This window comes from Python bivittatus, unplaced genomic scaffold, assembly GCF_059951505.1.
Source record: "Python bivittatus isolate LINGU-HERP-01145 unplaced genomic scaffold, Pbiv_v1 ctg000080_np1212, whole genome shotgun sequence".
Lineage (NCBI taxonomy): Eukaryota > Metazoa > Chordata > Lepidosauria > Squamata > Pythonidae > Python > Python bivittatus.
Window position 1 is genome coordinate 7,143,220 of NW_028277035.1, and position 25,502 is coordinate 7,168,721.

The following is a 25,502-nucleotide window of genomic DNA, read 5'->3' on the forward strand; positions in this document are numbered from 1 at the left end:
GCGTTATTATGGGGCTGTCCTTGGATGAGCTTACAAGCTTGCACATGTTGAAATCCTGAACTGTTCAGATCCAAAGGCTGCCACATTTGTTGCTATTCATACCCAATCTCCAAAGGGAGAAGAAAGAATATATTAGATACATATTCAGACATGACCTTGTATAGGTTTGCCATCCTGTATAATATTACGTATTTGGGGAAAATAAAAATTTTCTTGTTTGTCTGAGAGCAATAACTATTTTAAATATGAACCGTATGTAACATACAGAGTTATTAATTGTTCCATATTTATACAGATGATTTGAATTTGTGTTATAGTGGAATTTGTGTTATAGTGTTAATTTTACACTGTTTGCAGAATTACAGTACAGTTATTGATGACATGAGGTGCCTAATATTGAATCCTTAAACAATAATATTGTGTTCTTCTTCAAAATAATGTGAATCCAGAAAAATTATTCACTTGTAGGCATTTTACAGATTTTCAAGATGTAAATGTATAAATTTATATATTTAAATAATATATAAAGCATTAGTCTTTTGGTCATTTTATAATAAAGAGCTCCTTTGCTTTTAATAGGACAGCATTGCTAAACAAGTTCAACTAGTTTTATGGAGTATAATAAAGGCACAGTGCCATGAAGATTCCTATCTGAGAAGTAATTTCTTGAAATTTTAACAAAATAACAGTAATCATTTGACATAGCATATCAGTAATCAAATTTTCCCAGTCGCATTTACTGATTTCTGGAATGAGGATTTCTGTTACAAAAATAAGAAACACATTCCCAGAGGACCAAATAATTATACTAGCCTGTGCTTGATTTCTGTTTGTTAGGTAAATAAATGACTCTGGCAAAAGTCACTTATTTTATGTATTCTTTTATATATCATAGAAGAAAGCAGTCTCACTGGAAACTGTAGAGCACAAGATCATTAAATGATTTGCAAGATAAACCGAAGGATTATTTAATAAAATCCAGTAATAGTGGAATTGATTGACTAGCCGAGTTAATGTTAATGTATGTATTGGGTTCCGTAAAATCCTGGTGCCAATGAAGAATGTTGTATTTCAGATTATATTCAATTTCCCCAGGGTAAAGTAGTTAGGAATTTTCTGTGTTCTAAATTGGGAATCCCACAAAGTTCCAGTCCCATATAGTTTATCCAGAGTTCTAAATGCTGCAAAGTATAATAGCCTTGCAGATGTGAGGTGGGGGAACAGGGGGAACCCATTGAGAGTTAATATAAAATGCTGTGATAGGAAAAGAATATTGCATTTAGTACCTGGGAATTTTGCCCTTAAATCTAAACAGTGATCACATCACTATTTAGTGATTGCAATCATAATAGCCTGGAGGCTGAAGAGTAGGGTCTATACTGAACACCTTAAAATTGAAATTATTCAAATCTAAAATATTCCTGGATTGAGATCACAGTGCTTCTCAAATGATGAGACCATCTTGTGTTTATTTGAAAGTTTTGCCCTTGAAATGAGGCACTTCAAGACTGAAATGAGCCATTGCTTCAAGCTTGAAGTAAATGGCTTCGAAGTGATATGAGTTCAGAATGTTTTGCATATCCCTAGTGGAGAGATAATCTTATTTTACCATGTGCTGCACAGTGTGACTCTGCCTCAATGTTCACATGAACTGCTGTGTCATGGTCTTGTTTAAATTGCATTAACTAGTGATTGACTGCTTTTATTATTTGGAAAACAGTAACAGATTCATCCTTTATATATTTTACCAACACCCATAAAATGAAATATAATTCTTATTAAACACATTCCCTTTATGCAAAGAACTTCACTCTGTCCATCTGAAAGTGGGGATGGGTATTCCCACCACAATGTTATTTTCACTGAAATGTAATCAGATTCTGTTCCACAACAACTAAGTTGCAGCACCTTTTTTCCTTTTAAAATCAGATATATAAAGACACATAACATACTAGATGTGTATGGGATCTGGTATTCTGCTTCTATGCATAATTTTCTATTTTACTTGCAATATTCATTCCATTTTGTTGAAGAGCAAAGTTGAAGACATTTGAGTTTTCCCCATGAGAGAACAGAGGTACAGTTTTACAAATTATATTTCAGATCTGCTAGCAACCACCAAAACAAGTTAAACTTGGTTACACCATTTCCAGAGTCCAGAATAGGCTACCAAACTGGATGGAGGTAGTCCATGCACCCCCCTAATATAAAGTCATGAGACATGAAAGATTTTAAAGAGTAACTTATTCTTTTCTTTCTTTTTTTACCTCTCAGTGCAATACTAGCTTCTTCTTTTTTTCTTTTCATCTATTATTAGTTATCTCCACATAATCTTTTTATGCTCTTTTTTTCCCTTAGTACTTGCTGTCATGTTAAATTTAAAAATGCAAGGCAAGCCCTCTGGATCAGATTAAAGATCTATCTATGCTAAGATTATGATTCTTATATTGGCCAACCAGATGTTTATGAAAATCCAACAAGCAGGTTCTATGTAAAACCAGCTAGCAACAGCCCTCTTCCATTGTTGTTCTTTTGTAACTGGTATCCTTGATATCTCTGATTTTGGAGATACGATTTAGTCACCATGACTAATAGTTATTGATACCTTATTCTCCATAAATTTGTTTAATCCCTCTTAAAGCAATCTAAACAGATAGTTATTTGTACTACTTGAAGTGAATTCCAGAATTTCAAAATGCATAATTGCTATTCTAGAAAATTGTACTTTGCTTGATTTAAGTTGTTTACTAGTGGAATTCTTTCTACCAGTTCCATCATACAGCTATGAATTTAAGAAGAGAAAAACAATGCAAGTATAATATGCTAGCATTTTCTAACCCTTATACATGCTTTTAGTAGCTTTAGGTTGGCTTTAGATATTACCACTAATATGGGAAGGGGCTTTAAGCAGTGGTATTTCACAGCCAGTGATAATATATGTATGTATGTATGTATGTATGTATGTATGTATGAATGAATGAATGAATGAATGAATGAATGAATGAATGAATGAATGAATGAATGAATGAAATGCAAAAGGAAGGATTCAGGTTAAAATCAGTCATTCTTGAAGTTCTTACTAGCTGTTATTGAACTATTACAATCATCCAGCTTACATTATGTCACAAATTAGATAGAAGGAGGCTACAGCAAACATATAAATTTCTTTTAGAGGATGGATGGATGGATGGATGGAAGGAAGGAAGGAAGGAAGGAAGGAAGGAAGGAAGGAAGGAAGGAAGGAAGGAAGGAGGAGATAAATGGATTAGTAATTGATCATTGTTTTTTCAAGAAAAACTTCCAAGTGTCCAGAGGTCTCAGATACATTTGTAGAATAGAAGGCTGGAGGTCTCACACCTCCTGTTCTGGAAGCCCTCTGGGTCTTCACATTCTGGCTTCATCTTCTGCTTGGTAGTTCCTGCTGCCACCATCTAACTTCTAGAGGGCACCTCACCTGGCATATGTCCTCCTAATCCTAGGGTTTAAGATGTAGGGCTCTCACACCTTATGCTTGTCTTTTTGTCAATTGAAAGAGTCGAAATGCAAAAAAATGAAAATAACTTAAGTACTGCCACCTCCTGGCTGTGTAGCACAAAGACAGTGACTAGAGGTTTGAGCCGTTCCCTTCCCCTTTTGAGAGACACATCAATCTCACTGAAGATGAACCAAATCAAACTTTGTTTTTTCCTTAAACAGAGAAAATATATACAGTAAAAGCCCTTTTCAACTTTGAATATTAAAATGTATTGGAGTGTTTAGTATTCTTTCCAGTATTCAAGGATATATATTGTGGAGCTGCCTAGAATATCTGGCAGTTTAAGTAAAAGAAAAGTTCTAGAAGAACAGTGCTCCTGGCAGACAAGAAGATAGTTCTGATGAAGGAAGCCGCAGAGATGACCTTGGAGAAACTCTTCAGAGAAAGTTGCAGGAGTGTGTGGAAAAACATATGTTGAGTCCCAGAAACAGGAAAAGCATTAGGAAGAGACTCAAATTGATTCCTCCCTGACTTTCTGCGTTTACGAGGGAAGAAAAAGAAAACCAGGCCTGCAAGATTCTGTTACAGTGACATATCTCAATAGTTCAAATAATCTAGTGGAATTTGTTTCTAGATCTAGTCAACCTCAAGGGGCTGGCAGCTGGTCTGCTACAAATAATTAGGTTTCTGGCAGAAATCTCTGCACTGGAGAGATTTTCAAATTATTATTGCTGGAAGCTTTTACAGAAATAATATACATTCATGAACAAGCCTGAGATTTGAATGGAAGATGCACACAATTCTTGAATTTACAAAGGGAAACAGGAACATTTAAATTTTAGCATAACACAGAAATCTTAAGCATGTAGCACAAACTCCTGGCTAGAACATTTTTATTGATTAGTACAGAAATAGAAAACTTGAAATGATGTTCTCTTTGCTTCAGATACCTGGACTTCCCCCAGTTTCTTGGCTATTCCAGTTATTTGTCAGAGGTTGTTAGAGAGTAATCCCCACTTCATCCCAGCATTGGTCCAGCAATTTCTATTGTTTTAAAAATACCAAAACCTTTTCTCTTTCCAGCTGAGGGAAGGGCTGTGTTAATCTCGCTTGTATATGACCTGGTCGGTCGGTCGGTCTCTCTCTCTCTCTGGGATTGTGACTGAATCTGTAGCCTGTAATCTGGCTACATTCACAGCAGTCTCCTTTGAATGTGCCCCTCATTTCTCCAAAAACTCATTTCAAGAGTGTTAGGGATTTGTTAACTATGATGTCTCTTCCTTCCTGCTGTTGTCTGTCTAGTTAACCTGACTTGGTGAACATTAATTAATGTTGTGTTCTAGTTGATCATGTTTTATTTCTCTAATCCTTTGACAAACAATTCAGGGGTAAAGTGTGTATCATAGCAGACACCCACAGTCTTAGCATCTCCTTTCCATGCCTATCACAGGTATTTTCAAATGTGATGTGATTCTCTGCCCAACTTAATTGGATCAGTGCTGATGAGAAAAAGCATGAAGCTGAAACATAATACAATATATATAAATTGAACTGTACATTAGGGGGAAAGGAGGATGCAAATGCAATAAGCCCCTTTTGGCATATGTCATGGTTTTTAGTTGTTGCCTTCAATGGCATAAAATATTGGAATATAATACTGTACTTTAAAGTTTTGGATAAATCACAGATGGACAAGAAATAATGAAGTCAAATTTTAAAATTGAAAATTGAGTTTGTTAAGGAAGTAAAAGTTATTTTTCAAAAATAATACAATAGCCATCTTGTGGGATCAGCTTCATACCAGCACATTTCAGCTAATGCTTTCCATAGAATAGTCCAAAAGAGTTGCCAGAAAGCTGACTTTAAAAGACTTTTTATAAACATGTAATGAAATGAGGGTACAATTGGATTTGGTTGTTGGATAACTCTAAAATTGCATTTGCACATCAGATAAATTTTTGTGAACACAAATCCTACCTTAATAAATTTTGGTTTGCAGAACTATTCCCATTCCACATAGCCTGGTTAGCTTCTCTTCTCCTCTTTCTGAGAACTGTGCAGTTCACTTGTAAGCTTAGTTCAGGATACATCTGAATCAAGATGTGTACCATTTTGATCCAGGTTTGAAAACTGACTCCTAAATCTGAGTTATTTGCAAGCTCTTAACCACAGATTGCAATTAATGGGAAGCAACAGTGAAATTTCAATTTCTGACTTGGTTTGTGACTCATGCAAAGGAAGGAGTAGAGTAGGTGGAGAAGTGTTGGGTATGGGGTATTTGCTGTGTATGCATATGCTGTATATTAAGCCTTGATGCGTTGAATCTTGGCAAAACAGGCAAGTTTAGATTCATATATCAGTTTTCACTTCCTTTTTCTGTCATGTCAGTGCAAAATACAGTGATGTTGTTTCTTAAATCAGTGTTTTGTTTTGTTTTGTTTTCCCCAGAGGTTTAGGTGGAGAACTAATGAGGCCAGCTGGTATGTTACATGACATAGAACATTCTACTTACAAATATAATTTGGAAAGAAATATTATGTTCTGAGATTATGTAATGTAAACTTGGCTATCCTTCTGATTCACTGAATATCTTGCTAACCTTTCTTTAATTTGTGCCCAATGCATAGCTCTCTCTTAAAGTATACCTCAGCCATTCTCCTTAATCTAAAATTCTTGTACCAAATATATATTTTTCTTAACAATTGAGAAAACGTATAATTAAAACATGATAAAACCCCAGACTGATAGTTTTTTAGTACCATTTTAGTGATCATCAATTGTTCTTTTTTCTGCAGAACATAAGGTAGAGCTGAAGGCAGAGCTCAGTTGGTAGATTATTGCTGATTGATAGGATTTGATCTTAGGGGCAAACATTCTGCTCCTCTTTAGTGGACCAACAGCCACCTTGTCCCATTTCTAGTACATAGAATAGAATTTTAATATGCCATTAAAGCTCTTTTTACCATCCATAAAAGTGAGATTTAGTGTTAATTGCATCTTGGATAATTCTCATTTTTTTCATATTCCTGCTTTTAATCCATAGTACAACAAAATGTAGATACAATAACCTGTTTTCTTGCCAGTTTGATGTCAAAATCAACTACTTCTCTTTGAACACCACTTTAAGGGGCTTGTTCATGTGTGTGGTGGGGCTCTAGTTAAAAAGGAACTCTATGCAAGCAGGAATTCTCCCCTGCCTTCAAATAAAGGAATGCTTGGGTATTAGGAAATATGATTTTTTGTTGGAATTTCTGCATGCCATATCTATATATGAAGATGTAATGAGTAATTCTTGATATGAGTAGTATGTAGTCCTCTCCCCCAACTGATGCCTTTTAGATGTGCTGGCCTACAATTCGGTAGTCAGATTGGCCATTGTGCTGCCTTCAGGGTGATGTATCCAGCATATTTGAGGACATCAAATTAGGGAGAGGGAGAGGGAGAGAAGGGCAGAGGGTGTCCTGATCTTGGGAGCCAAACAATTCCACAGTGAGGAGGTGCTACTAAGAACATTCTTATGATTTCATAAGGTGCCTGGAGCAGACCATCTTGATAGATCTGTCCCCTCCTAGTGCTCAGTGGTAGCCTTGTACTTTAAGTCTGATCTGATCCACCCTCAAGTCACAAACTAATTGCTCCAAGGTAAGGACCAGATTTAATGTGTCCGGCCCATGTGAGTTGGGACCATGGTGACTGGGACAAGGTCATGGTTATCACAGTATCCGTGAATTCCCAGACATCCCCCATTATCTGAAGCTTGAGGAAATCTATCACTGGCCCAGTGATGAGGTTGAAGAGCTCAAGAAAGAAGCTTAGTAGACTGTGGAAACTGAGGAGATGTAGCAGCAACACCCCCAGCTTGACTCTGGCTCAGAACTTCACATACAGTATAGGAGCTCAATCTGATCACCTGCAGAACAATAGGTCAGGCCACCATAAAGTTATCACAGAACAAATATGGGCACCATCAAATTCTCATGGAATATCATTGCACCCTTCCTATTCTACCCTAGTATTGAAGGTACTACTACCTGAAGCCCAGCCAGGCAAATTTCAGATCAAGGAACCCCTCTATTCTCTCCCAGCTAAATATGGGTGATAAATGCCAGGTCCACTTTCTCCTCTAAAATCAAATTACAAAAAGACATTTCATTACAAATGGACCTGACAATCAATAGAACCAGCTTGAGATAAAGGCCTCTAGTGATCTAGCACTCAGAACCTTGTGTTAAGGGTGGTGGATCAGAATTGCAGTAAAGAATAAAATTTCCTACCACCCTTCCTCTGTAGTAGTCATCTTTCCCTGTCATACAGTATCTCCCTCTGCTGACACATTTGCCATACAATGCTATTTACTATGTAGTAATAACAGTATGACTTCTTGAACTATGACCCTGTGTGAAAATGTTTATAAATACCATTTAATTCAGTGAATGCAGCTCTGATTGCTCTTTTTTTCCCTTCTTGTTTTCTAGTCTGCACTTTGATTGAACAGTTATCACTTTCAAAAATGCCTTTTAGAAAAGATCCTATAATTAGTAAGTGATGTTTGTCATGTTGTAGAATTACTGTGTCTGTTTATTGATGATTATAACTTTAGCCAAATAGACAGTGTTATTGAATTCACTTAACAAGAGTATGGTCATGTAAATTCCTTTATTTTCTGCTGTCACAAGATGTAATTCAGAGTGGTTCAAGTTTTGATATGTTTCTTTTTGTCCCTGTCATCTTGATGCTGTGGCCATGTTTGCTATATTCAGTTTTATTCATCACAGTAATGTCAGAATGATTCAATATGTGAAAGTTAGGGGCATTGATGCCAGTTGGAGATGTTATAGAATGATGGCAATAACAGGAAAATATGGAACATATTTTAAACTAAACAAACATTTCCAGTTTTTCTGTATCCTGTATGCCTGCTATTCAGGCAGCTTTTTATGCAGATATTTTTATTTGTGGAACATCTTTTAAAAACATAATACAGGTAGTCCTCACTTAACAATCACAATGGGGACTAAAAATTGGTCATTAAGCAGGGCGGTCATTAAGCAAGTCATGTGACCAGACCCGATTTTATAACCATTTTTACAATGGTTGTTAAGTGAATCATGTGATTGTTAAGTGAATCCAGCTTCGCTAATGGACATTTTTTGCTGGAATTCACTTAATGACTATGTGATTTGCTTAATGACCATGGTGATTTGCTTAACAACATCATAAAAAAAAGCAAATGGCGATCATGTGACCGTGGTGGGTGGTGCTATGGTTTCCAATGGTTGTAACTACGAGTACAGGTCATAAATAACTTTTTCCGAGACCGTTGTAACTTCAAACCGTCATTAAATGAATGGTTGTTAAGCAAGGACTACCTGTATTGAAAAGAAATTGAAACAAATTTCAATTGGAATTTGAATCTGTATGGATTTGTAAAAAGATTATATGCTAAAAAGCAATGCAATCAGTATACTACTAAATATATTTTCTTTCTCTTCAGATGGCTGGCAGTGGCTGATAAATGATAGTTTACAAAGCCTTCATCTTATTTCAAGCAATGCAAGACAGCAAGTAAAAGTACAATAATTTTATCTGTATTGATCATCATCAGCATCATCATATTTATTTCAGTCATTGACCAATAAAAATACATACAATAAAACAGACAACAATATTACCCCTTTCATCAATAACTATTAGCAACCATTTCCGGGCGAAGCTTACACATTATGTAGCAAAATTTTGCAGCTTTTAAAGAAATAGAATTGTCTTGATTATTTAACAAATAATGCAAGTAAAAATTATCGGAATGCCCGGGGAGTTTAATTAAAAGAGGGGTAATCAGTTGAAAGCGAATGTCCCTATAATACTGACAATACAAGTTGTATTGATCTAAATAAGTCTAAATATCATGTTTTGCTTGTTGCTGTATTACAGTTTAAATTTCTAGGTTTTCTAAAACAAAGCAGAGAGTAGATGTAAATCAACATTCCTTGCAGTGAAAAGATGTAAACAGAACTTTTCCCCTACTCCCATAGTGTGTACCATGATTTATGCTTTATAACTTGCAAATACATGATCTGGAGTTAGAGGTGAACAGTAAAGTGGCCACTTTTGCTGATGACAGTATTATGAAACATCTATGTTAGACAACATTCTGTGCCTTCTCAAAATGTTATATCCCTTCATGGGTTATCAGTAGGATCACTTCATGGATATACATTCATGCCAAAAGTTTAAATTGCTTCTGTTAATGCAGGATGTCTAGGTATTATTTTTGTCTGTTTTAAAGGTATAGGCAATGTATATAGCATACCAACTTGAAATAAATCAGATAAATTATTGACAGAATGTAAAATACTTTATTATAGTCACTGGCCCAAATTTTATACAGTTAGAGAACAAAGGTATTGATTAAATATTAAAAAAACAAAACAAAACACTAAACAAAGGTAACACTGTTTTGTTTAGGCTATAACTGGAGTGTACTGAAATGTAATTCATTGGTATCCCTTCGGAGCCATCAGGGTAATACTAAAACTAATTGCAATATCTTCCCATCCTCCTACTAAATGGAGGTTTTGGTTCAGGATAATTTGTAATGTAGCATTGTTTGACTAGCCTGACTTGCTTCTGGCTCCTAAACTGGAACAATTGAATACGGTTAGGTGTTACTCAACTATGTGAAATCTCAGATGAATGGGTTATTTGACATAGTCATAATGATTGCATGAATAGACGCTGGACACATTACAATAGGACTTTTGCAGAGGGCCTGCAAGGTGTTTCTATGGTAGAATTGTTTGTTCCTTTAGAGTGCATTTGAAAGATAAGGCATTTTATATTTTTGTGGTTTTGTTTTTGTTTTAGGAGTCAGCAGTGTCTGCATTAGCTGCTCTATGTAATGAATATTACTGCAATGAAGAGGGAGGAGCAAATCCAGCTGTGCAAGGTAACGATTCACAAGATTCACTTCTATCTTTATTAAGGGACAACTTACGATATCTTGCTAACTAAAAAGAATTCCAGCAGAAGCCAAACTAGCCTGAACTAAATCAACATCTCAGTGGTTAGTAGCTTTTCAGGATCAACCCAGTTATGTAGACTTTTATGTTCAACTTTAATTAAGTAACAGAAGTTAACATGTATTAATTGAAAGGAGACATACTTTGCAGAATTGAAATAATTTTGAGTTTCAGATATATAGGACAATATCATTTAACTTTAAACAGTTGCCAGTTAAATGATTATGTAGGCAGTTCTGAATTATCAACCCTTCCTTTTACCTTCTACATTGTGAAAATCAGTTATTTTAATAATAATAATATTTAAAGTAATCCTATAAATTGTTTGCTAATAGCAAAAAGAGGCCTAAATTAGGCACAGATTTTAATGAAAGTACAACTGACGGGAAAGGAGTAGAAAGATGAAGGCTTTTATGTGTGAGCTAGAAAGATATGGTCCATCTACCAGCAAATGCCACCAGCTGGACAGACTAGAACACTGCTGGAGGATGTTTATCTGCTGCCTTTCTATGCTTCTGATCGACAGATAACAGGTATTGGAGAGGACAAGCGTAATGGCTAAAATGTCATTGTAGGGAGATACTAATATCCCAACTATTGTCCTTTAATTTCAAAGGAGCTACAATATCTGATCAAAAGGCTGTATCTTCGCAGCATGAAACTATCAAAACAAGTATAATTTCTGTGTATAGTTAGGCGCGCACTTCATCAACAGAACCTGCTGCCTTGAGATTTAGATGTAAGTTCTGGCCTACAGGATGAAAGTGCACTTATTGGAAAGGAAAATACCCAATTTCTCTCTTACATTTAGTAATAGTTAAGTATAGTTTCTTGATCCCTCCAGCCTAAAGTTTCATTTTTTGTTTCTCTTAAATTTGCTTCAGAGCTTGCCTCTTCTTTCCCTTCCTTCTTCAAAAAGCTTCACTTAGCTTGTTGCTATTAATTTTATTTATTTAGTTGTTAAATTTATATGCCACCCATCTCCCCCAGAGGGTTTAATTTTGTTAAATTAATACTGCAGACTTTGTATTTGTTACCACTTTTACATTAACAGAGCTATGATTGGATAGTATCAAAATGTAGCTTCTGGCGGGAGCATCCTTAAAGGGGTCAACAGTGTCAAAATGATGGGCACAACTGGGTGGTTGAAGCCCTGCCCCTTTTTAACATGCATTGCATGCATCATGCACATGTAAAAAGGGTCTGAGCTTCAGTCACTCCTGTTAAGCCTGCCATTTTGACACTGTTGATCCCTCTCATACATATCTGCGGCTTCTAATCAATTTTCTGCTGTTCTCTCTTTTTTTTTTAACTGACGTCTTAAGATTGTTTTTGAAATTAAAATGGGCATTGGTCAGTTTAATTATTTATGTATTTCCCCCAACATATAAGTAAAACAGAGGTGGGGTGCTTAAGAATTTTATTTTGGGGAAATTTTGACATGAACTGACCTGATCAGTAATTTCTAGGCTAATAACATGGATTAAAACATGGTTATCTTTTAATTTTGCAGTCCTTTGATTTTGCAAAGCATTTCAGTGCTCAAAAAAGTTGATAAAGTTTAAGATACACGTTTTAGGATAAATGTATGTTTTGTGAGAACATAAACTAAAATATGTATTTAAATATAAACTTTTGTGCATTTAAAATGTATAAACATACAGGTGAAACTCGAAAAATTAGAATATCATGCAAATGTTCATTTATATCAGTAAGGCAACTCAAAAGGTGAAACCAATATATGAGATAGACGCATTACATGCAAAGCGAGATATGTCAAGCCTTACTTTGGTATAATTGTGATGATTAAAACATCAAGTAAATAAAAGCTAAAAGCAAACAGAAACACCAAAAGAGTACATGGTACACATATTCCATACCAAACTACTGTTGGGGACAGACCACTTCATGTTACCCCCATGGCTTGGTGAAAGAGTCAGGTTTTGAATGGCTCTCTGGAAGCCCTGGAGGATGAAAAACGAATATTTTTTTTCCAAAAAGAACGCTACCCAAAGGCAACAGAATTTAAATATATATGAATTCTTGGAATTGCTTTCCTGACAGTGTTTTTTAAAAATGTTTTCCCCATTTTCAGATTCAGTATTAATGCTTTAGAACATATCTTGCAATGAGGTTATAAAATGAGGTCACTGAAGAAAAAATGGACCTGTGCCATCTTGTGGAGTTTACTGTCATGCTTTGCTATCAAAACATTGTCATAATAAAACTTTTGAATATTTCTGGGCAGTACAAATATATCAGTAGTACATTATATACTGAATATTATATAAACAAAATTTGCAATTGTTTGTTCAGCAACCACCATCCCTCAAGAATAATCAGTGGTTATTTTAATGCTGTAAACCATTGTTTCTGGAGTTTTAATTACTTACATAATGAGTATTATGTTTTCCAGATTTGCTGGTGCAATACATTTCAGGCCTTCAAAACCACGAGGAAATGATTCGCTGTGGTTTTTCACTAGCCTTGGGTGCCCTTCCGAAGTTTCTTCTAAAAGGCAAACTCCAGGAGGTGAGCTAGGATGCAGGCTAGAATATTTAATAAAAATGTTCAAGTATTTAAAAATGTATTTTAATGGTACATGATTGGTTCGTTAAACATAAAATAGATAATATTGTCTTCAGTGTTTGATTTCTATAATCAAATTTCTGCTACTTTTTCTTTGGTCTCCATTGGCAATTAAGACTAACAATGAAATCTCAACAACTCCTCACTTTTACATCTGGATATCTAGAAATCACTTATTTATTTATTAGATTTATATGGCCACCCAATTTGGGCAACTGACAATTTGAAGAAACATGAAAGCAAGGAATATAAAATAAAATAAAATAAACCTTCATAACATAAAATACAACAGGATAACTGAATAACAAAAATAACAGTAATAACAGAAGCAACCAAGGCTAACCAACACATATCTCATTCAAGGGTCTTACATTCTCTTCAGGCTCATTCCATGGTCTGGTCCAATGCTCAGCAAAAAAAAAAAAAAAAAATTAGGACCACGTGGAAGAACAGACAGGTCAGGACTGTCCAAATCTTTGAAGGGAATCATGTTCCATGGGCATGTGCTGCAACAGAGAAAACCTGATCCCTGGGTCCTACTAGAACACATTGTTCTGTAGAAGGGATCCAAAGCATGAATACTCTGCTGGATCTCACGGTTTCAGCAGATGCAGTTGGAGATAAATAGTCTTGCAAGTACCCAGTCCTGTGCCATGAAAAGCTTTATAGATAGCACCTTGATTGTCCTGGAAGTTTATAGGGACCCAGTGCTATTCATGAAGCAGTGATGTTACATAGGCACACCAAGGTTATCCATAATTACTCATGCCACTGTGTAATTGGATCACTTGCAGCTCCCAGGTGGTTTTCAAGGACAGCCTTGAGTAGAGCCTCCTGCTCCAGGAATGGGCTCAATTGGCAGGTAAGATGATTTGTGCAAAGGCTCCCTACCATGGCTGCCACCTGCTGTTCCAGCAGGACCTGAGAATCCAAGTTCAAGAATGGCTAGGGTGGATGTACTACCTCCATCCTGGTCCTGCCAGAAGTCATCTGTAAGTTTAATCAATGCTATCTGAGTATTATATCTCAGTGTGTAACCCAACTGGAAGAGATCCAGATAATCTGTTTTCATCCAGACCTGCCTGTAGCTGTATAGCCACTTTCTTGACAATCTTACCCCAAAAAGGAAAGTTGGAAACCAGACAAAAATAGTTCACTCTTGTTTATCCAGGAAAGATTTATTGAGAAGAATATTGTCCACAGTTTCTTTAAGAACTGGAGGTGCTACTCTCTCCCTCGAGGGATGTTTACATTAGTCTTCACAGCCTTGTAGATGTTCCTCTGGTTCCTCCCTTCTTAGGAGGTTTGGGTTACTCTAAACTAGGCCACTGGATGGCTATCTGTGGATGGATGAGAGCAGAAAAATAATTATGCTTTGCCACTCTATCACCATGAGGTAATCTTAAAACTCTTACCTGTGTTTCAGTAGATTTACTTCTAGTTTACTTTCAGTAGCACTCTAGGCATCTTGGGGATCTCTGGGATTTACCAACGGAGAGGCTGCAAAGGTGCAGTTTGATCCAAGGCGCCATGCCCCTGCCCTCCCCTGCCCTTCTGTCCCAGCCAGTCATGAGGGCCTCAGATGAACCATGCATCAGTGCCTCAGGAATATCCTCAAGTTCCTGTTCAAACCCAACAAGGTCCAACAGGTATCTGGAGCAGACCAGTCAAATAAGCCCTTCTTCCCTGCAGTGAAGGGTTATTGCAGAGAACTAGGGTTAACAGAAAGTGATCTGAGCATGACAAAGGATTTATATTTTTATCCCTTATCCCCCCAGACATACCAGCCTCCCCAACACCTGTCCATCCTCTCCCAGAACAAAAGGCCTGAGTTCACACTCCAAGATTGTAGCACTCTTTCTAGTTAATTGATCAGGTCTTTGGGATGCTTCTCCTTTAGCACTCAGCATTCCTACACTCTAACAGTTAGTTCATCTGACATCAGTCATGCAAACAAACACACCACCCTCTGCCCTAAATCACCCCGCCGGGCACACCACCCTCTACCCGCAACCACCTATTCCACTCTCTACCTCTCAGTTCCACCACTCTCAACCTCCACTGTTCTCACTGTGGATGCTAAATGCCCAGACTGTGACTATAAGCCAAAGTGGTTCGGAAAAACTGGAGAGTTACTATCAGCTCCCTGCGGAGGGAGCCAAACAGTTATGTCCCTGCAACACTAGCCCTCTGGCACACACAGCCAAAATCCATAATTTACACTGTTCAAAAAGTCTTAAGTAGAGTCCTTTCTTATTAATTGAATTCACTAGATAGTACAGGCTGAAGCAATGGGAAGATACAAATGGTGCATATACTGATCCTTCTAAAAGTTCAGTAGTGAGTGTGAGGCCAGAGTGTGAGGCAGTACTCTGTGAGGTAGTCCACATGAGAGCTGCTGGATATAGATTGGATTTCCTGTAGGATCACCGGCCTGCTCCTGTTCCCACTGTTGCTCAGCACTATGTGGAGGCTGGGCAGTTGAAGTTCAGTGTCACTTTTTCTGCAAGGGCAGTTTCACAGGAGAAGCCACCACTGCCATTTAAGAAAAGAGAGAACTGCATAAGTTACCCATATGTGGCTGGTGGATTGATTCAAAGAATGTACAGATAGTGCATCCTGATCTAAATGGGTGAAGCATATCAGATTTCATAGAAATTGAGGGTATATGTCCAGCAGAAGGGGCAGGTTGCAGACCCCACCGGTCAAGGAATTCCGATTGGTGGGATCTAGGCAGAGGGCCTTTTCTACTGTGCCTCCTGCCCTATGGAACATCTTGCCTCCCGAGGTCTGGTGTGCCCCCTCCCTCATGGCCTTCAGAAAAGGGGTTAAATCCTGGCTCTGCCAGAAGGCCTGGGGGCCGGATGGGGGCCCGCACCTGTGGAGCTGGCTGGTGGGGTGATGGGTTTTGGCTCCCCCCCCCAGCATCTTGAAGGTTTTAGCGCTAAAATATACGGGGGGGGGAGGGTTAGGACATTTTAAATGTATGTTTGTATTTTAATTATTTATGGATTTTAGTCACTGTTGGAGGGACTGTGTTTGTTCTTTTTTGTTATTGTCCACAGACAAACACTGTGTTTGTTCTTTTTTGTTATTGTGAGCCACCCAGAGTCACCCGTTGGGGGAGATGGGCGGCATACAAGTTTAATAATAAATAATAAATAAAATAAATATGGCTTAAAAACATGATGGTGACAATGGCGATGATGGTGATGATTACTGTCAATAGAAAATCCTGAAATTTGGAGGTTTCAAGGTAAAATGTGATGGATTTTTGAGAAAAACAATGTGTAGTTTAAAATAGATTAGTTATATGATTTTGCACATAAAAAAGCTGTTTGTAAGGAATTATCATGCCATTCTTGAACATAATGCAGCTGATTGCCAGTGATTGAGGTTGAGGTAATAAAAGGTTAACTTTTAAAAAATAGATTATATGGCCAAGACTACCAGCCAAAACAGATAACAAAATATTATTGTACAGTCACTCAGAAGGACAGGCTAGGCAGCAGCAAGGTGGAGCAAAACATAAATAAGACTCTCTTTCTTTCAGGTTCCTTTGAGAGAGGCAGCCAATGGGGCCTGATTACTAAGATCACTTTGATTCAATGGCAGGCTTGCTGGATACTGAATCCAGTAATCCTCCCTCGCTCTTTCCCTGAATGACTTGTCTGTGTGTGGGTATGTGCGCGCACATGTGTGCGTATGTGTGCAAGTGCTGTTAAGACATCTTTTGCAATGTGCTGGAGCTTTAGGGAAGCCAAACTTCATGGAGATGCAGAATTGAAGTGGAACAGGTTTAGGCTTGTCTTGTCACCCTGGTAAATGAAAATCAGCCTTGATATCTGGCTGAATCTAATGCGCATCTTTAATAGAAACCACATGAAAAGTCCACTTTGTGTGTAATATGCCAAATTACTACGTATTTACATTTCTTCCTTCTTGTATCTACCACTTTTCCTCTGTGATCCACTTCAATGTAGCTGCTTCATCTCCCTTGTTTTTGCATAATACTTTATGAGAAACATAATCAAGTACTGGTATAGTGTTTGGGTTTCCTTTTATTCTTTGAGGTTTTAGAAGCTTTGAAAAAAGTCACTTCGATTTCTGGAGGTGTGAGGTTTGCTGAATCCAGAAGAGATGGCCTAAAAGCTGTTGGAAAGTATGTAAACCTTTTTGCTTCCCATACCTTTTTATTTAATTTTGGTGGTGAGTGTAGTTAAGAATATGAATGCTATGAATTTATATGAATGTATTTACATGAATAAATATATAAATATATCTCCTGCCATGGTCTTTTTTTGGGGGGGGGTTCAACAAAACTTAATAAGAATGATAAGAACATAATAATTGTAGAAATAATAGAAGAAACTGGAACATTTTTGTTGCTCTGGACTTTAAATTACATAAAATCCAGAGAGATTTGGAGTGATTTTTATGGAATAAGTAAGGCAAGGCCAGTGCATGTTGCCCCTTCCTCCCTTCAGCAGCTCCCAGTGCAGAATATCTTGCTGGCCCACCTCCTCCCGTTCCTCCCTGCATTTTCCCTCCTTCCCTCTCCTCAGCCACAGACATTGCCACTACTGTTTTCTCAGTACAGCACCTCCCACAGGCTCACCTGCCCCCAATATTTCCAATGCCATTTCTTCCACTGCTGTTTTGGTCCCAGCATAGGATATTCAGCTGGCTCACTGCCCCTGATCTTCCCCATGGACCTTCCCTTCTCTCCCTCCCTCAGCTGCTGTCAGTGGACTGTGTGCCAGCTCCTTAACTGTGATCGACTCTGAAGTGAAGAACAGGCTCCCAGTTCTGCCTATCTCTCTAGCCCCTTCCACTAGCCCTTCCCACTGCCCCTTTCTTTCTCTTTTGTCCTTTGTTGTCCCCAGCTGCTGCCAGTATCCTTAACTCTTTCCTGCTTTTGCTATCCCAGACCACTTCTACCCAGGGCAGCCTCATTCCATTCTGTACAAACCCAAACATCCAAAACACTCATGCTTTAATTAGGCCACTGACTACCTGGTTCCATGAATGGAACAGTTTATATGTCCCTATTATTAATATTTTCAGGGGAACTTATGAAGACAAGTATCTTCATAAGGTTATAATTTTGAAGAGAAGCAATGGTGCTATTAATGGTAAATTCTGTATCCTCAAGTCTATTTTGAAATCTATAAAAATATTAACCAGGCTTTATGAAGCAATAATTTTTATGTGAGCAGGTCTGTACTATTTCATCAAAAATAAACAGGCTAAATAAATTGTATTTGAGTAATAATCTCTCCATCAGAAATATAGTGCTTTTAGTAGTTTAAATTGTAGAAATCCAAGAAAGATCAATTTCATAATAAAAATATAATTTTCATTGTAATTTCAGCTCATTATCCAGACATTTCTTTTACATTTACTTCTGAAAATATGAGCACTTAAAGATTCATGTTGGTAATTCATTTCAAGACATTCTTATGTTTATCATTTGTTTAAGATGCCAGGTAGCTGTCCTGCACAAGTATCTACCATAAATATGTGGGCTTTAACCATTTTTCCCAATTTAACTATGTAGTTGTCACAATTTTTAAGGCATTAAATCTGAAAACAAGATAGAATGTAACTAAAGTATGTTCTTTAGTTACATTCTAACACCAAAATGAACACAAATGAACAATGAACACAATACAATGAAACCTTGAGAAAGGTAACTTTATTGTAACAATGTACAACTAAAAGGTTCTTCACACCTCCCCTGAATTCTGTCTGCATCCCCCCAAGGGAGGTACCCCTCGCAGTTTGGGAAACCCTGGTATAGACTAGAATGAATTCTGTAATGTGCAGGACAGCCCTGTATCATGAAAGCAGGCTCCGTAACATGACACGTAAGGAATGACGATGAAAATCAGGCATCTTAAACAAGCCATAAACTTTGCCAGTGGGATTTTCTCCAGCACTCCTTGCTTTGCTTCCAGTGACAACTTGTTAGCAGAAGGAATGGCTTGTTGCTTTGTTAAATATCCACTGCAAATGGCAAGAGTACTGTATGTATTATAACTTTTAACCCATTAGATATCATAAGACATAAGGGAATAGTAAGACATCACCTTTGTATGTAAAAGATCTGACACTGTCTGAACAACTAGTCACTCAGGAGGAAGCTGAATTGCTCATAGAATAATTCCTCTTGGATTTCCTCTGGTCTTTCTCTGTATCCTTAGGCATGAGAAAACCTTTGCTAGGAGAATATTAAAATCAGATGAATAGTATGCCTTCCCCTCCCCAATCTATAGTTAATTCTACATAACAAGGATATAATATCAAAACCAATTCTAGATACGTATAGACTTGACTTTCCAGTAACACAAACTTTTGTAATATCAAGTAAGGTACATTACTTACTCATTTTGATTAGTAGATGGTATTGAGATATTTATTTGTTTATTGGGTTAAGCAGAGATTTGTTAATGAACAAATGCTACATTTCTTAACATTATATGGTTATATTAGTCATCTTTCTTCTTTCTTTCCTTCCTTCTTCCTTTAGAGTTTGCTTGACAGTAGGGGTGAATGGAGAAGGTTCACCAAATGAATTTGTGTGTAAAAGTAATGTTACACAGATATACAACGTATTGTTGGATGGTCTGAATGATTACACAACAGACAGTCGAGGTGATGTTGGAGCATGGTAAGATGTTTGCTCTTGGTTCTGTAATGCAAAGCAAAAATGATAGATTCAGAGGAAGGATCCAATGTGTGTGTGCATGAAAAAGTAATATAGTTAAATTGAGCAGGGACATTGCCGTATTGGAATGTCCCTGCTCATTTATGGAGGTGTAATTAAGCTCTGTAAAAATAAAGACAAACTACAGATTTCAGAGCAATTGTTTAGCAGAATTTCTCTTGGGTCAGTATAAGGGCTTTTGTTAAAGATGTAACATACTAAATTAAAATGTGAAACTGTGGCATCTTGCTAAGGCTGTTACTTACTTTTGAGGCTTTCTTCCATGGGTGAGAAACCTTCCAAACTTTTATGTTTAATTGTCACTTATTTTAGTTTGATTCAAAATTTTCCTTAGTTTTATTTCACTCTGAAAGAACAGATTGGCTGTTCTGATACTCCATTATGGTGATTAAACAGCAGAGGGTGTAGTTGTATCAAGAGTTGGAGTCTCCTTCTCTTATGTTGTTCCCACCTACAAGCCACATTTTGCAGACATTATTTTAAAGAGCAACTGCTTTTCATTATCTCTATTATCTACAAACCACAAAGTTTTATTTTGACATAAATAAAGAACATGAATGTGTAACCATTTGTCCTCAAAGCTTAACAAAAAGTTAATTTGTTTTACATGAAAATTTGAATTTTTCTATTATTAAATTGCACAACTTTGCCTGGTTGCACAAAACTAAGCAAGGTCAGGCCTGGTCAGTGCTTTGATGGGAGGCTCCAAGGCTATAGGCTAGCTTGGGAAATCAAAATTATAACCCGAAAGAAGGCAGTGGCAAACCATTTCTATAGTGCTGCCAAGAAAACTACTTGGATGTGGCCAGGAAATCACCAAAGGTTGAGCTCAACTTGAAGGAGACAGTGTATTATTTTTATTGTTAAGTTATAGAGAGCCAGAATTTTTAAATTAAGGAGTTTTAAAATGAAACAAATAGGTTTTGTACACTGGAACTTTTCATTGAAGCACAAAATAAAATATCTGAACAGTTGTTTCTTTTAAATTTGGTACATGCATCTTTAAGCCAGTCTATAAAAAAAATCTTTCTGAACATATTTCATACTTACATGCTAAAGAAATCTTCTGCAAAAGAGTGGAGAAAGAATTTAGCATGTAATTTGTAGCTTCAGAATGTAACTCAATTCAAAGATAGCATAGCATAAACATGCAATGAGTGATTGGAGACTTGGTGGTGGTGGAAAAATTCATACTTAGATTTCATTTTTTGCTTATTTTTTTAAATATATGTTTAGTTTTGGGGGCCCAAATCATATTAGGGCAGTTATAGCTTACTACTGTCAATGTTACCTTCTGGTACTATTTGACCAGAAAGGAAAAACCTACAGACATTAGGTGTAGGTAGAAGGGTAGTATTAAGTAAGAATGTGGAGTTAGCAGAAAAAGAATATTTTCTCTCCGTCCCTTTCCAGAAAGTTATATTTAACTTTTGGGGGAAAATATAACAGAAATTCCAGTCATGGATTCACAAATTTGTATCCATTTTTATCCTAGAATTTATGCTTAACCCTCAGGAATGAAATATTGAATTTGAATGTTTCAGAGTTAGCATTTTTGTTTATATGCTAAATAATATATTTTTTACCTCTGACCAGATAGTCAAACCCCATTAGCTCAAAGCTTCATATTTAAGCGCCAGAATTTTTGTAGGAGTCACAATGTTAGGTACACAGAGGGTTGGAAGGGGAAACTGAGTGTGTGGGTACCCTTGGGAAATGCTTTCTGAGGTGTCTGCTCTGGTAAAAAAAAGTCCAAAAGATATAGGAATGTACATGAAGTTTTGATTTTTTTAAAAGGATTCGTGGGAAAGCTAACAAACTGTATTTTCCATATGCAAACTTAACAATCCTTTTGACAGATTGTTTGCTGGGACTTGTCCAAATTCTGTCTACAGGTGTTAAATATAAAAAACCTTAATAGTAAGATGCTGTGTGAAAAAAAGAAAAAGTGCTCTTTGATTAAAAATTACCTAATTGTTCTCTGTGTGGGTGTATGAGTGTGCACACGTGTGCATGCATGTGAAGGGAGATAGACACAGAAATCTAGTAGGCTAATTCTCATTTACATATTCATCCATTATTTTAAATTTTCCATCAGAAAAATAGAAAATACATAACATATTTTACTGTGTTGTGATATAGTTAGATTTCTTTGGAATAAGCTATAAAACTGCCAGTGTAACAGCAGTTCAAATGACGTGTTCACTAGGTCATTTTGCAGAAAAATGCATACATTCACTGTTCAAATGCACCTTTTTTTGGTTCTTCAGTACATATTTCTGAGTGTACTTTTGCTGTCTTTTCTGTGTCTTTCATTATCTGGAATAATCCATTTTGACTGTTCTCGCTGGTACTAAAACAGATTAGAATTACCTTTAAATAGTCACTGAATACCCAGAAGTAAAACCAGCTAATGCCAGACTTTGAATACATAGGAGGTTAATCTGCATGAAGAAGCAACCAAATCTTCACCTAGATTTTGTCTGAGCCCTTGAGAAGGATTTCTTCTGAAGAAGATGCCTTCTCTCATTTGATTTAGATAAGCAAGGGAACCTTTTTAGATTTGCTCGAAGGTGTACTTTTGCTCTTGATGTCCTATTTCACTGCAGAAAAATAGCATGCGGAGAAGGACTGATGATTAATATAACAATATAGTCCTGCAGCTGTGATTTTTCCTAGTTAATGACAATTTGGCTACTATTATTCATAGCTGGGAACACTTTGGACAGCCTGTAATAATTGTTGTTGGAATATTTTAATGCCTGTCATTTGATAGGAAGGATATACAGAGATTATATTAATACATTTGATTGGTTGCACTGATCTCTTGTTTGGGCTATTGATCATTTCCCATAAATAACATAAACCCTAGAATATGTGAAAAACACTTTTTCCCATATGAGGTTATATAGGTTTTGAGCATGCAAATGAGATTGGCTCTCAGATGCATCATTAATTTAACAGAGTGAGTGTGTATCCATTTGGAAGAAGCAGGGTCTGGAAGAAGCAGGGTCATCTAAAAATAACTGATTGGTCTCAAACTCCTCCCTAACTCAGCAAAAAATAGATGTTCCTCTGATGGAAGAAAAAGAAAATCTAAAAAATGCTATAAAATGATTCAACTAGGACAATACATGCTTTGAAAATTATTGGGAAGAAGTGCTTTGGACCTTGTCTGAGCACAGCACATCTCTGCTATTCATTAAAAGAGCTGTGTCTTTTTTCAGATTTTATGAAAGTCTGAAAAAAGGACATGACAGCCTTAAATATTTGCAGGAAAGTGTTGCACTTGTGCAAGGTCCAAAGTGTTTCCTTTGAATCATTTTTGAAGCATTATACAGCCCTATAGTCCTATCCATAAGGGCCACCAAGCTCGCAGAATGAATAAGTATATATTTTGCCCTTTCAACCTAAATTCTTGGGATAGCTAATAAAGCATTAAGAAATTTTAAAAGTGCAGTACAAATTATAAAAAAGCATACAAATTAATGTAAGAACTAGATCTATAATAATCTGTTCAAATAGATACATTTGACAAAAATAAAAATGTTAGCATTCTCAATTTTAGAAATCTGGGAAACAAAATGCTTTTTCCAGGTGGCTGAACATAGTAACAAGTGTACCCACTAAGTATTCCAGAAATGGGAATCTACTATTTAAAAACACTGGTCATTCTCTTCACGCTTCAGATGGTAGGAACACCTAGAGAAAAGCTCAGGTTATGTAGGGCTATGATACCTGATCATTACTCGCAGGAACAACCTTATGGCAAGGAAAACACTCGTTGGTACTCTATTTCAGCAAAGAAGGGGCAGGTGGAAAGAGCTTGCTTTGTTTTCCCTTGCCAGAACAACCTAGCTCCAGTAGACATAAGGATATCATAACTGGACTGCAAACATCTGGATGACTGCTAAATGGCAGCAGTGTATTAAACTTTTCTTTACCTTTTCTTCCATCTAATGGTTGTCTGAATGTTGCAGCCCACATATGGTGGTCCTAATTGTTAGTTACTCCACATCTAGAATGGCTGAATGCAGTACATTCTTGTTTCATAAGTCAGTGACAGTTATGATCCTTGTTCCTCCCATCAATTGTTCAAAGGAACAAGTACCACAGACTGATGTTGCAGTGAGCATTTCACAGGAAGATATAATCGTCCCAGACTTAACTGCATGTAAATGCCAGTATGTTGCTTTCCAGTTCTTTCTGTCCCTAATGAACTGTTCTCTTTTCCCTCCATTCCTTATTCTGTGTCTTGTCATGTAGAATGTGTGCTGATGGCAGGGCCTGTTTCCTTCTTTTAAATTGCTGTTTCCTACTTGTCTGAAAAGCAAGATAAAAATGACTAAGTAAAGACCTGATCACAAATTTACTACATTTAGTTACATTAAACCTATATATTTATTAAAAAATAACAGAGTGGTTTCAGAGCAGGTGAGATGTGATTTCTGTGCACTGACCCTGTACTACAGACTAGCACAAAGTTCTAGTTTACCTGTAGAAAGGTCTAATGCATTGTGGTTAAGTCTGCCAAAAAATCTTTCTCTAGTAGGAGCTGTGGCCAGTACCTCAGCCCTATACAATAGGGCAAATGCAGCAGGAAGCATGATGGTGAAGCAGTGTCACCAAATAGGTGGAGTTGAAATTCTTGCCCTGCCTTTTGGAAGTTGGGATGAAAGATACTTCACACACCTATTTGGGGAAGTTTTAAAAAGCAAAACATAACAGCACCAGAATTAGTGATGTGACATCAAATTTCAGATGTGCTTCGGAAGCTCTAGGGAAAAAAAACAAAATCAGAGCTGGCTATATTTTGTGCCTTTGAAACTCCATAATTAATAAAGATGACCAACGATAGTAAAGACTGTATGCTTGAACTTTAAGGTTGGGGTAAGCGATATTTTAGGACCTGAGAATCTCGTTGCCCAGTTGCACGTGGTAGTATAAATCAGTGTGAATCCCTATGTTCTTCTCTAAACAAGAAATCAGCAGTTTTCCTGTGTACCTAGCATTCTACTGACTGGAAAGCAACTCAAGTTTTCTTGCGTCTGCTTTAACTCTGTCTTTCTTCACTTATTGCTTATTTTTAAACTCTGTATCTTACCTGCCTTTTATTAGTGTGTGTGTACATATATACACATATGTACATACACACACACACACACACACACACACAAGTTCTTTGAAAATTGGTCCCTAGAGTTAGAATAAATTAGGTGAACATTAATAGAGATATAGCAAGTAGAATGTACCCTAGAGGTTTGGTTGCAAAATTTGTGTGCCTGATTGACTCTGGTTTGCTTTGCTTCAGTCCTCAACCTCCCCAGACAAAAACATCTTGGAGCCATTACTTGAGTATGTGCATGACTAAAGCATTTTATTCTGATCACAGAAGCATTGTGGATTTATAAATTTATATGAAGCTTGCTAGAAATTAACATTATCAAATTATGTCTGGATGCTTACTTCAACAGGGTGAGAGAAGCTGCTATGACGAGTTTGATGGAAATAACCCTGTTGTTAGCAAGGACTGAGCCAGCCTTAATTGATGCAAATGTGTATGTACTTCGCAAACGTTTTATGTCAGCCTTCTGCATGGTTAAGTAATCAGACTTTTCTGGAAAAGACTTGTGCCAGAGTCACTCTGACTGATTGCCATCACTACTGTTAATGAAAGATCTAAGCAGAT

At 36.9% G+C, this 25,502-nt stretch overlaps 1 protein-coding gene across 3 annotated transcripts in view; it reads left to right on the forward strand.

Annotated features, from left to right (window-relative positions):
* Positions 1–25,502, forward strand: part of TBCD (tubulin folding cofactor D) — a 183,534-nt gene that overhangs the window by 132,808 nt on the left and 25,224 nt on the right. For 2 of the 3 annotated variants that reach the window (XM_088133453.1, XM_088133454.1), the window contains exons 24-31: positions 5,924–5,955; positions 7,951–8,013; positions 8,970–9,046; positions 10,340–10,421; positions 12,911–13,026; positions 17,157–17,245; positions 19,616–19,756; positions 25,288–25,371. In XM_088133453.1, coding sequence (XP_087989579.1) covers positions 5,924–5,955; positions 7,951–8,013; positions 8,970–9,046; positions 10,340–10,421; positions 12,911–13,026; positions 17,157–17,245; positions 19,616–19,756; positions 25,288–25,371 — 684 coding nt within the window. The remainder of the gene's footprint in view (positions 1–5,923; positions 5,956–7,950; positions 8,014–8,969; positions 9,047–10,339; positions 10,422–12,910; positions 13,027–17,156; positions 17,246–19,615; positions 19,757–25,287; positions 25,372–25,502) is intronic. The other variant, XM_088133455.1, reaches the window with a different exon arrangement.